The sequence below is a fragment of the Neodiprion pinetum genome, chromosome 5 (genome assembly GCF_021155775.2).
Source record: "Neodiprion pinetum isolate iyNeoPine1 chromosome 5, iyNeoPine1.2, whole genome shotgun sequence".
Taxonomy (NCBI): Eukaryota; Metazoa; Arthropoda; class Insecta; order Hymenoptera; family Diprionidae; genus Neodiprion; species Neodiprion pinetum.
In genome coordinates this window covers 34,366,875-34,380,562 of record NC_060236.1, presented here as the reverse complement: position 1 = coordinate 34,380,562, position 13,688 = coordinate 34,366,875, and the positions used below count along the sequence as shown (strand labels likewise).

General features: G+C 37.0%; 1 protein-coding gene across 16 annotated transcripts in view; it reads right to left on the bottom strand.

The window, feature by feature from the left end:
• PMCA (plasma membrane calcium-transporting ATPase 3) overlaps nucleotides 1–13,688 on the bottom strand; it is a 126,857-nt gene that overhangs the window by 53,110 nt on the left and 60,059 nt on the right. For 12 of the 16 annotated variants that reach the window (XR_006883191.2, XR_006883195.2, XR_006883193.2 and 9 more), the window contains 6 exons: nucleotides 5,950–6,229; nucleotides 5,670–5,867; nucleotides 5,090–5,319; nucleotides 4,858–4,993; nucleotides 4,598–4,732; nucleotides 1,977–2,012 (listed from right to left, as the gene is read on the bottom strand). Coding sequence is in view for 11 of the 16 variants with exons in the window: in XM_046625698.2 (XP_046481654.1) it covers nucleotides 1,977–2,012; nucleotides 4,598–4,732; nucleotides 4,858–4,993; nucleotides 5,090–5,319; nucleotides 5,670–5,867; nucleotides 5,950–6,106 (892 nt within the window). In the remaining 5 variants the exon portion in view is untranslated. Of the gene's footprint in view, nucleotides 1–1,976; nucleotides 2,013–4,597; nucleotides 4,733–4,857; nucleotides 4,994–5,089; nucleotides 5,320–5,669; nucleotides 5,868–5,949; nucleotides 6,230–8,116; nucleotides 8,287–11,850; nucleotides 13,389–13,688 lie in introns of those variants that run through there. The other 4 variants (XM_046625706.2, XM_046625701.2, XM_046625696.2 and 1 more) reach the window with 3 other exon arrangements.

Here is a 13,688-nt window from a genome sequence, read left to right as displayed (position 1 = left end):
AATCTCTCATGCTGGTAGCGAACAAGAAAGGGGGAGAGAATGAAAAATCTAACAAACAAACGCAATACTACAAAAAGAGAAGGAACGATGGCAGGCTTCGTTTCGAATTGGGGCAAAAAGCCAAGGCTGACAATTGCAAGCGCAGAGACGGCAGATAAATTGAAATTGTTAGTAGAAGTGTGTATCGAGAAAGAGGCAGAAAAAGACAATGAAGCTTGTGTCAAGCTGTTAGGATCCTAGAGAGAGTTTGTTACACTGCTACGATTATCGTCGATTTTTGTTCAAATTTTACATAAACAAATATCAGAGTACAGATAATGGATCATATTATGTGTATACATATAACAGTAATAAAAGAAAAGGAAAAAACAGATTAGTCCACCACCAAAATGCAGGAACATAAAATATCACTAGTTAATACAAAACAATGAAAATCCATTACTGATAATGCAAATAATTATGATACATTTTTATATGGGTACTAGGTGGTTAAGGTAGTTTTGTAAGGTATGCACAACACATTGGGAATGATATGAAATTTTTTTGCGAAAAATCGCTATAATAGAAGCACAAAGTGTTTAATTAAATTATTATTCACACTTGGCGTCGATATGCTGCGTCGATATAGTCAGTGACGTGTTGGCGATAACGGAATGCTACATGCGAATGTAGAGGCAACAATTGAATGCGAATTGTTTTTTTAATTTGTTTGTTCATGTACATGAACAAGTCAGCAGAAAAAATGTTCAATCCCGACCCCTCAAAATGTTTCGATTTATAACCTGAAATTGGGCCTCTTAAAAAAGTGATAAATAAAATGATTTTGCTCTGGTATTTAAGTGGTAAAAAAACTGCTCACTCAAAGCATCGAAATTAAAGATTCTTTAGGTTCAATCATCATTAGAAAAAATATTGTTCTTTTTGTTTTGCGTTAGGATCAAAAAAAAAAACTAGTGTTGTATATGAGTGAGTAATTTTTTCCAATCTACTACATATCCGCGATATTTTTGAAGTCATATAAAACATTGGAAAAATGTTGAAATTTCATCATTTCAAGAGTTTGAAAAAATATTTCTCAAGTATTTTTATCTAGAATCAAGTTCCGGATAATGCTAAGTTCAGATGAAAAATGAGGGATCGAAAAAAAAGAAAGTGTTAATGTTTTACTTTCTGAAGACTCTAATGCACATGTTGTGAACGAAAAACTTATAGAAGTCACAAGCAAAAGCCTGCAAGAAAGTGAAAATGTGCGATGAGTTTTGATATCAACTTGTTGACCGGAAGATGTTTTCTTTTTTGTATTGGTTTGAGTACAGAATAAAAATTCAAAGTCTTATAACATAAGGACGATGTGAAAAAGTAAGTTATGAAATGTTTGTTAGATTAGAAGTTTACCGTTTATAAGCATACGTAATATGTAAAACGTATATTTGATTGTAAGGAACTAAAAATATTACTTAAATGATTAAAAGAAAAAAATTGATGTGCGTATGTAGGTACATAAGGTATCCCATTTTAATAAACTCATTACAATATCGCCGAAGGTGAAAACGATTCTCGTTTCAATTTGTTATTTTTCTAATCAATCACGATTTTCATGCTGTATTTTTTCTGACCGACATTATACTGATTCCAATGATTTAGAATCGAATATTGTTTTCATTTGAATATACCAATACAGTAAAATAACTTGATCCAAGTATTTTTTGCTTCGTATTATTCTCCCGAATCCATCATTTCCCGCGTTATCACAGTTGACTGATTGAATGGGACTCCTCGTGTTCATACATTTATATGTGTATACATCATATATCAACAGAGAAAAAGTGCGAGATACCTGAGATATTGAAAAAGATACCACGTGTAGTAAAGTTATTAGAGTCTGAATAGCATGAGAGTTAATAGTTGATTGCATGTACGAAATTTTTTAATGAAATATTTCTTTAGAGAAAAGTATATTATTTGATTTTAATCACCTGGTGCAGACTTCTTCTTCCGCTGCTTTTTAGCTTCTAGATAAAAAAACCCATGCAAAACAAAATTCATTAGCAATCTTTGTGGTAAAAGTTTATCATACCAAATGAGTAAGTAGAATTGGAATGAGGACAATTTTGTTTGTTTTTTTTTTTATTTTATTGATTCGTATTTTTAATCACATCGAGTGTTGTTATTTTTCCCGTTTATTCATCATTAGTTTTTTTTTTTTATTGTATATTTACAATATACCGCGGAGTGTTTCTGAAAAATATTACTACGTTCATTGTTTGTGTCTGGAGAGACACAACGGAGAATAAACATTGAGAAAAAATAAAAAGAAAGGAAACTGCTCGTTCAAACTGTGATATTTTAATTACTTAGCCGGTGAAAATTCACAGCTTTTGCTTATAAAGAAAATATAAAAAAAAGATTCACAAATAACAAGTGCCAGAAAATATGAAAATTTCACAGTTACGATATTTGTAAAAGCGGATTATGCTAATACCGATAAAACACCCTGCGTGTATATTTATTATTATATAACTTGATGTTTTGAAAGATTATCAACACCCTGGAAGGTTTATGAATATATACGGAAAATAGACGAGTAAGTAGCGAGAAAAACAGCTATTTTTCATTATTTTCTGTACAGCCATTCAAATATTACGTAACGTTCTGAGCGGGGGGGGGTAGGAATAAACTCTCTGAGTCAGGGAGAAAAACTCTTGTTTTATATATTCCATCCAATATAAATACGCAACGCTTGAAATTGGATACTGAGCTGCGTTAAATCAAAATATATCAAATTTGATACTGAGATTAAAAATATCGAATAATATTATTTTAGGAAAAAATATCGAGGTATTGATATATCAATATATTTCGCCCATCGGGGGGGGGGCTTCACTGTGACGACCTCTGACGAAGGATGGAGGGATACACTCGCAGCGTCATGTCACGCTTTTTTTTATGCATATATATCCGTTTTTGGATCGGACAATTAACATTATCAGTCATATTAACCCTTTCAGTCACAGTGGGATGCTCAGTGTCCCACCTCAACAATTTTCATGTCCTCTTAGCCTTATCAGAGTTTATTTACATCTTAAAATAATCGTTGTTACTTCGTATAACGCCAAATAAGTTTTTTCGATTTTACATCCGCCATATTGGATCCACCATGTTGGATTTAGAAATTATCGAATTCTGACTTGAGATTCGCGATCAGCGACCCCGAAAATCTTCCGAGTAATAAAATTCAGGCCGGAATGTTGTGTTGAAAAATGTCTGACTGAAGGGGTTAACAAATTGTAAATGGTAGAACGGAATACATCATATCATACCAAGAGGGGGGTAAAAAAAATTGCGTGACGTCATGTGATATGGGGTCCTCCACCTTAGGAGGGTGTAAAATGGTAAAAAACAGCGTGACTGAATATTCGAATGGCCTGTTAAATGTAATTATTCGTTCCGATAAGAAAAGAATAAATAATTCATTGGTATTTATGAATAGTGCAACATTAGCGTTTGTATGCAAAGTAGAATTTAGCACCAACGATCATCGGCATATTTCAAACATTCGCGTAAATATTGATTGAAACCTTCCGGAGTGGACTGACGACGAAGAAATAGACAGGGGATTGACGATCAAACGGGTCAACTACATACATATATTGTATAATGGACGAAAAATTTGAACCGTTTACAATTTCGTCTTCATTTTCACTCGTTTATTTACTTTCCCTTCATGCATGGTAACGCTGAATGATAAAGTATAGAAGAAATTTGGAACAATTCGAATCGGCAAAGTATTCAAGGGAAAGAAATGAAAGAGAAGAAGAAGAAAAGAGTGTAAACGATTCAATTCAGGCACAGGGGGGAAACAGAGAATCACCACAGATATTTGTGAAATACCTATTGAATATAAATCACAATTAGGTATAATATGTAACGTACGAGGACAAGGGCAAGTGGGACAGAGCAAGATGCATAATAATACCGAGGTGGATAATTTCGATGCGTCGAGAATCAATTACTCAAGACAGAAATGAACAATAAACGCGTATCTCTGTTCTGTATCTTTTTACCTTAAATTCGATTTGAAATAGAATCGTATGTTACACTTTTCCTATGGCTTTTCAGATTTTAAACGTAATTAGTAGACGTTAATTAAACCCACTCTGAAAACGTAGCAAATTCATGCCAAGGGAAAAACACGGTGTACAAAAGTATAACGTCTATTGTATTTTTGTACGAAAATTTTGTTTGGATTGTTTTTCGTCTATTTTTTTTTTTTTTTTTAATAAACAATTTCTTTCATCACATCAGACCACATCAAACTTAAAAACCATGCTAATCCATTTTTTTTTTTGTGTTCCCTATTTCTAGTCGAGAGTCATCTTCCGGTTTCTGTTCACCGAGAATCTGATAATGGACATGCCACAAAAGTAACTGGACCTGTTACTCCGTTATTTTACAACATACATATCGATAGGTCTTCATCTCTGATCGATGAATGGAATATCGCGTTCATCAACGGAGTAACAGGCGGAACACCTCTGGGTATTGTAGGCAAACCTGATAGTGTTGATCCCCTGCGATACGAATGACGAATACGCACCTTTTTTCATCTGTTTGATCTCCTGCTCTTGCTGGTTAACTGCTGCTCCTAACAGAGTGAAAATTATACCAGCCTGGGAGTTCACACCGACTGCGGTTACCAACATTTTACCAGATCCCTCCATGACGTGGGTACCTAAATAAATGTATCAATTAATTTTTTTTTATCGTTGTTCAAAATCGTTCAAACTTGGTCTTTAGAAACGAATAAGCAACGCAAGTATCAACCACTATAAAATTCAATCGTGTTTTTTCAATTACCTGACAGCATCATAGGATCGAACGATTCCCCCTTCTTCACATGATCTGATTCTCCTGTTAAACTTGACTCGTCTACTTTAACGTCGTTACTTTGTATCAGGATACCATCAGCTGGAAGTAAATCTCCGTATTTTACCTGTAGAACAATTGAAATTGTGAGATAAGATCAAGTGGTTTTGTGAAGAAAAAAAAAAAAAACAATGCGCGCATTGTAGATCCAAACATCATTTACCTGACATATGTCACCAACGACAATGTCCGATACAGATATTTGCTTGACTTCCCCTTGTCGAATGACAGAGAACTTGTGTTCGCCTTCTATTCGACTCTGAAGACCTCGAAATTGTCTTTCCTTGCTATAGTCGTTGAAAGCTGTTACGAATACGACTACAATAACGGAAATCAGGATTGCCAAACCCTCAATCCATCCATGTTGCCCTTCTGCATCATCAACTTTTGGCCCTGTGAAACGAGTGAAAATAAAAACAAACAAACTAATCGTATCCTAGATCCTCGAACATGTGATGATAATGTGACAAATTTTGATCTGTGATTATAGTAAATGGCATTCAATCGGATGCACAGCGTACGCAATCTTTCCTCAACGCAGCGATGTAGATTAGAACGAGTTAAAGAAAAACTGGATTGGCTAATTCTGAACATTCGTGATGGTATCGATGAATATTGGAATAGTTTACAAATGACGCAATTACCATTTTCTACAATGCTACAGGTCTTAGATATACTGTCCTGATAAGAATGACCTAGAAATTGAAAAAGTTAGAAATTGGTAATACGAAACGAAATCTTACCGATGGCTTCGTCGTCAGTGGGCTGGTAAAAACTAAGACCGAGCGACACCAATGCCGCTATTTCTAGAATAATAAGTGTTACATCCTGTAACGCCTCCCAGACTAATTGCATAAACGTTTTTGCTGGTTTTGGAGGTATCATGTTAGAACCAAACGTGTCCTGTCTGTGTTGCATGTCTGCTACGGATCCGCTGAGTCCTGATGGAGTTGATAAAAAATGTTAGTAACGTTTCGATGCTCGAGAAAACCTCGTGAAAACAAATATATGTGGAAAAATCACCTTCGCTAGGGGAGGTGTACAACTTTTTGCATATTTCCTGAACACCGCCAAGGGCGTTGACTTTTGCGATGCTCTCTGGACCCCGGTGCTCCATGAGCTCCCGGAGCTGTTTCAGAGTCACCCCATACTGGGCCGGCCGCCCATCTATCGTCGCCATTTTTGCTACGCTGATCTGGTTGGCTCACGCCAACAGCTGGGTAGTTACCCAAAGCTGACCCACTCCTGCTATTGCTTCGTTGTCGCTACTTGCGTAGCCTCCAAGTAACTGGAGGTCCAAAATCTGTGCAAACAAGAGAGATACATAGATAAGTCCAGTGCCTAATCAAATATTTTCAAGCGACAGCGCCATCAATATATGTCTCAAGAATGCATAATTGTATATTTTTAGCACTGATTCACTTTTCAAATATTTATTTATAGCTCTACTCGTTAAGCGATGCTAATGATGGTGTACTTTCAGGGTTTAGTCTGTATTTGCAAGTTTTGAGATGGTTCATGCATGTTCAAATGAAGGTAAAAGTTACGCACATATAAAAGAAATGACAAATCTGCACTGTTTGTCAGGACTTTTGTCCTTGAAAACTTATTTCTTGATATTGTTTGCTTGAACAACGGAAGCTGAATATAAATATGGATAATACATTTATGTAGTGATGAATTTTCATTCTTTCATTTCTCTGCGAACTGTGTTTCGCTAACTAATCGAAGAGCGTTCTGTGCCCCAAGGCTTCGCTAGTGTTATTTTACCTTGGCGAGATATTTCTTGTGCAAATGTTAGATATGTACCAAAAGAATAGGTTCTTTCGCCAAGAAATTCGTCACGCTTTCATACATGAAAATGACTGTTTGCTCATTTTTTCATGGAGAATTAAAATCTATTGTATATATAACAAAAAGTTAATGCATTCTGGTATATGATCGTACAAAAAGTCAAGTAATTTTGAAAACCTTGGAATAACGATCTTTACTGTAGAATTTTTCAACGATTTGAAGTATGTGGTTAAAAAAGTTGTATGGCAATCTTTAGAAAGAGAGTACTAATTGATCTCCAAATAAATTTAAAGCAATAAAGTGTCGAACATTTCTTTATTGAGTTTAATCGATGTATGCAGTTACCGTGGAATCTTTCCAAATCTATAAATAGCAAACTTGAAGCAATAATAATTGATTAAGCACGGTGAATCAGACGAGTAGGGTAAAATGAAACGCGTACACAAATATGATAGACACGCAATCATTTTTACTGGGTAGACAGCAAATTGTAATATTTGTTCAACAAATAATGATAACGCTGCAGTCGCATTGCACGAGACGGTATATTATATTATTATTACGAGTATCATCATTTCTATTAAAGCTAACATTTAAAAAAAAGTCTTCCGTTGCATTCATTTAAATACAAACAGACGCTTTTATGTTGAAAAAGTATATTTCATCTCTTTCCGAAAATTTTGCTTGAAGTACAAGATGTAAAAGTCTATTCCAGAATATATACGATTCTTCAGAACAGTCACTTATTCAAATTATCAATTTTGGACGTTAAATTTCGAAAAATGTATGGTACACAGAATAAAGATTCTATTCTTCGGTATAATAATTCGTAAACGTTCGAAATTCAAATTTATGGTACGCTGGAATCTTGATGCTTCAACTTGGATCGGAGTGCTGCGAGTCCGCGAGATGGGTGGAGGTTATGTTTCACCGATCTTCACGATTTGATAAGAATGAATAATAAAGAATGATACGGAACGACGGTAGGTGAAGAAGAGAAAATATGCGGAAAAGAAGAGCCAGAAAAGCAAAAGGAGTCAGAGGCCTGTTGTAAATGTAAAGGAAAAGAGATGTGAAATGGAAGGCTGGGGAATGAGTGACGGTGTTGAACGCGCGAGTAAATAAAACATGAGAGAATCGCGTCTGACGCTGAACGAGCCCCGATGTGCGAATGACATAAAATAGAAGTGACGTAAGCCGTATAACGGTACATTTAATATCTCACAAATAGAGGTTATGACTGTTCAATTAAGAGGAAGGGAAAAATTTACTCACAGAAAATAGTACATAGGAAAGGGGTTTCGTTAATATTATAATTGTTACTCATAACTTTTGTAGAATCGGTGGAAGAAAGAAATCAAGGAAAGATAAATACGACGAGAGCATTAAAATTTACCTGACTATCGCAACGAGAATCACTGGTTTCGAATGTATGTACACAATAGTGAATATGAACCACGATTAAAAACACAGACCGCGTGGTGCTACTGTTCTTCACAGAATTTCACACTCCTCGGCAAAATTAGTCCATAGAACACGCGAATCGAAAGAAGGAAACCAATAGTACCAAAAAAAAACCGGTCAGGTAAACACATACGAAAGAAGATAAAAAAAAAAAAAGAAATCCCCGAGAAAGGAGAATCCAAGCACGGAGTATGCGAGCGTGTGTAGATGCAAGTGAACGGGCAACCGGAATGTAGGATGTTTCACTGGTCAACTAGTAGTCTTGTACCGGCAATATTAATCAAACATCCTCCACAGTTCGATCAAGGCACGTCGCGTTCGAGGAATTATCACTTATCACTTTAAAACGCATCGCAATGATTAAATAAACAGAGACAGGTATGGAGGTATGGCATACACGACAGGTGTAAGCTTGAGAAAAAAATCTAATTTTTTCTGTATGTATCGTAGTACACGATACGGGCCGTAGTAGATAAATATGGGAAAATAAAATGAATGAATGTAGCAACGCTCGCTCCTTCCTTCACCACGGCACTGTTTCTTTTTCCAGTTAGTTCTCTACCTCACTTTCTCTCTCTATCCATCTATCTATGTATCTATCTATCTATCTCACTCACTCACTCACTCACTCACTCCCGAGGACGACGACGCTATTGAAACACCGGCTAGCTGTCGAGTGAGTGAGTATGAAACTTTGAGATGAGCTAGACTCGGTCATGTTTAACGTGTAGACATGCCTAGGCCTCGCCCCACCAGCGTGTCACGCGTCGCCGCTTCGAACGGGCTCTTCGAAAATTTGAACAGCCTTCGGGTCTGGCGACCGAAGATTTCAAGATATTATGAGCTTATCTCTGAGGCTTGATAACGAGCCGAAAACTGATTACTGTATAATACGCTATGCGGCATATTTATGGTCATCAGTAAACATTGACGTCAATCGAGGAAGCCAACTGCAAAGACGAGTGTGAAGCTATTACGAGAGGCAAGATAAATAGTACAAGTTTCATTTAATTGTTTGTTAGCGAGCCAAAGGTGTATAATTAAATTTGAAATTTGAATTTTATTACCATGCAATTGTTTTATATGGGATTTAAATAAGTTATATTCTGTACAGGATTATCGCTTACCTAACTTAAGTCAATTACGGTACATGTGCGATTATTATTACATTGTTCTTTTTTGTCGACTGAGATATCAGTTATAAGATACAACCGAGTAAATATTCATACGAGTATTTGAGAACGTTGCATTGATAATCTTAAGATTGGAATTCAACCTTGACTTGCACCTCGGTATACTTATCTTGCATTTCAATATCAAATGCTGTAACAAGGTATACCGGGATGAAAAGTTTTTTTTTTTATTTTACTTCAACTGCCAAAGGGGCAGCAAATTTTCTAGTTTCCTCGTAATCGGGAAAGAGTTATAAATATCGTGACGTTAAACTCGGGAAGACAGGAAGCCTGAAAGCCTATTTAATTATTGGTACTGTTTTGCGGTTTTCTGTATAACGTAATCGGTCCGCATATGGGACGACGGCATTAGATTCGGCACACTGGCATGTTCTATTCTTTATTTCGGGTTAACACAAAGCTTGTGGTGAGACGAGCTAATAATTATAGAGCACGTGGTACCACGTGGGGTCTCGACAGTGGTCTAAATGTCTGCATATTTAATATAGATAGGCACACATTCATACACTAAGAGATGAAAATGTGAAAACTGAACGTGTAATATATTTCATGTTCGGAGGAATGAAGTCTCGGGATATTTTAAATGCGTACTTTTTATCCGTCCTCAAACAACGTGTATAAGAATGATGTAGGAGTTTGCAAAAAGAAATACGGCTATACAATTTGGAGCATTGATCAACGATGTATGAGGCGGCGAACTGGGATTACCTTTTTGTTCAGGTCTTACGCACTTAGGAGTAAACGTCTTTTGTTCATCATCTAAGCCTTTGATTACTTCGAGACAAGTTTTCTATCTGACAAGCGTCGTCGAACCGGCAATATACGAGATGCGTTGCAAAATTCTTACGTGAGATAATGACAAAAATAATAGAAGTAGAGTATCAGTTTATGAGAAATGAAAATGAGCCAGTTTTAAAAAGCAAGGTTTCTCCTTGGCATAGAGCCTCAGTCGAACTTGATTCAATTTAAACTAGATGCCAAAGAAGCTACTAATATCTGTGCATACATCAATATTCGCTCTCCATATTGCGAAGTTTTCATTTCATACTTCACTCTTTAGCCGTACTGGCATTAAAACATATTTTGTACACGGAACTATGTCGGGCGAATGGAAATATTGTTATTCGAAAACCTGACTCAGTTGCTAAACATACTGGTACATATTTTCGAATTATTAGAAAAGTAGACGAACCAAGGTGAATAATTGTCGATATTCAATCAACCGGTGTATAAATGGAATGGCTGCGTGGAAATATCGATTTGGTAAGTGTAAATTGTAGCTGACAATAATGTCAGAATAACGGACGTGAGTTCGGCCAAAATTTCACTTTGTCCAATGTCGATTACATGGATCATATACGAATGTGTGTGGTGTTTATCGAATGAACGAAAAATGACGGAGAGCAAGTAAAGGCCAGGGATTGAAGCCAGTATTTGTCGGAATTCCGTCTATATATTTTTAAAAGTATATTTTTAAATCGCACGTCTTCGGCTGCCAGGTACATATCAGTTTTAACTCAATATCGAAGAAATATTTCACAGTATTTAATAAATCTCAGGTGTGAATATCATTCGCACATTGATTCACGGGGTGCGTATACCATGCACATACACAGAGTTCGGAAATACGTGTAACAGATCGGCGAAGAAAATAATTGAAATAAAAAGCGTTACTCGAAAAGAGATTGTGACAAAAAAATATTTCCGAATCTGTAACCGGTTGCTAAATGTAATTCGTAAGTAATACGTATAATTATCTCGTCGAATAGCGAGCAATGCGTGCAGTAAAATTCGAACGCGTCGATTGTGACGACGATAAGAGTTGAAAGAGGAGATTCACGCGTATTGAAGACATAGCGTAAATACGCAAGTATGTAAGTATATACCAACATGCATGAATACACGTTTTGTCGCGGAAGGGAATGGAAGTGAAATCCCCAGGCGTCTGTCCGTCCGGGAGAATTTTGGTCCGCGGAGCTGGTTGGCTGGCACTCCCGAAATAATGTTCGACGAACGAAAAGCCAGCCCAGGCTTGCCTCTCTACCTCGCTCGTAGTTTGAGATGTTACATAATTCGCGTTATTCCACAATCTGCATTTTACCCAGCCACCTGTCCATTTATCCACAAATCTATCTATTCATACGTCTATCTATTACCTCGTCTACTGCACAGCACTTGTCTACGAGAAAAGAAGAAGAAGAAGACGAAGTAGAAGAAGAAAACACAACAACAAACAAACAAGATAATTCGTTGCTCACATCACTTACTCACATACGACGAAGAGAATGATTATTTCTCCTCGTTCTTCATCTTTTTACTCTTATCCTCTCTACTATGATCAAAAAAGTCGGTAAAAAATGGATTACGTGGGTAGGGTTATAAATAGTTAGACGCAGGATCACGAGGCGACCGTATGAACGAAGCACTGGTAATTTTGAATCGGAAACTATAACCTAGACGGTGTGTTACTTACTATAGATTATACGCAGGGCGGCAGGGAGATCGAGTATATCGTGCGTCCAGCGGTCAGCCGAGTATCACAGTAACGAGCAACTACTGGGTGATAATCAGAAGGCTCTCCGGTTCTCTCTTTCTATTTCTCTTTCTCTTTCTCCGTCTGTCTCGCTACTCCGTTGTCACATGCACAGATTCATCGAGCACGCACGCACTCTGCTTGTAACCCGCGATACGACAGTCTCCACTAAAAATAACTCCGCTTTTGAGTACAGAGGTGAATGTTACTGTTTGGTACGAGCCGTTTTATACCTTGATCGACACATTTATTCTCGCTATTTATTAACACGTCTAAATTGAGCCTCCTCTCAGGCCTCGGTATTTCAATATAATTATTATTATTGTTGTTGTTAATGTTATTATTTCGAAAAAAGTTTAATTGTGACCAACAAAATTAAAGAATAAGTCGTATTTATAAGAACACTTTATTTTTAACCGCCGTTCCGTACTTTAATCACGAACAGTCGATGATTATTCACTTATTATATTATACGAGTCGTCGAGTATAAAGTATTTTTTCATTTAGCTACATGTATGTACACACAATCCTCTATGTGGCTGTTGTATTTTATGACCTTATTTCTCTTCACTGTGTATCACTTTTTATCGTTTTTATACTGTGTATATGTATACGTGTGTATGTATACGTGTGTATGTATACATGTGTGTACACGCGGTCGAGAAATGCGTGTTTATATATAATGCAATATGCTTGGCCTTTGGTGAACTTGGATGATCTTTTTTTACCCTCCGGCCTAGGATAGATTCGATAATTTAAGGGCGTCTGCCTTGGAAAGATCGAAGCTTGCGGTAGAACTTGCACAGACGTACGATGACAGAGTCGTAGCTTGCGCAACCCCAGATATTGCACGATTGTCGGTTGAGTTTCAAATTGTCACCCTTCGTCGTTAAAGCTCTTAGCGAGTCCCTCTTTACGTCTAACTCTTTTCGGTTCAATATTTATCGCGGCTTTTTCCTTAATGCCTTTTTTCATGAAGACAGTATTGTTGCAATATTCTAGACGGGCTTCGTGCTTGCAGAATCGTTGAATTTCAGATAGCGTTATAAACGATGACACGGGGTTGAATTCTGGACAGTGCAGACGATGGCTGACAGTTTACGCGATATTAAACATTAACCCGATGGCTGAGAAAAAAAAACAGACTGTAACATGATAAACGATAACCGCGCTTATGCGTGATTTGGTCCGTTATGAAGGTGATTATTATTATTACTATTTTTGATTATTATTATTATTATTGTTTTGTTATTATTATTATACCGAAGAGTAAGCTTGTTTTTCTTGCAAACTGTTTTTTTTTTTTTTTTTTTTGCCTCTGCTACTTATTTTCTTTACCGTTTTATTTAACCTTGATAGATTAATTTTTTTTTCCCCGTACGACGATTTTCTCTCTCTCCCTTCTCTTTCCTCGTATTTTCTTTCCTTTTTACACGACACGATGTACAGTGTGTTCCGTAGCGATGACTTTTTCGGACTGGCTTCGGGGGGTTCGCTAGTGGACGCCGCGGGGCTTTTTGCGCAAGCGCTATTCGTCGACCGCAACTTATCCACGGACCATGGCCTCGCGTTGTTGGGCTCGCTGGGCGTACGTCGACGTTTACGTGAACAGTATAGAACAGCCGAGCGGGATGGAAAAGAGTAAGAAAAGGAAGGAAAAAAAAAAAAAAAAAATTGAGCGGCAGGATGCAGCCGAGATCGGGAGAAATTAGACGAAGAAACGGGGTGTCGAGCGGCGGGGGAAATGGCGATCGAACCGATGCAGGAATTTTTCTTCC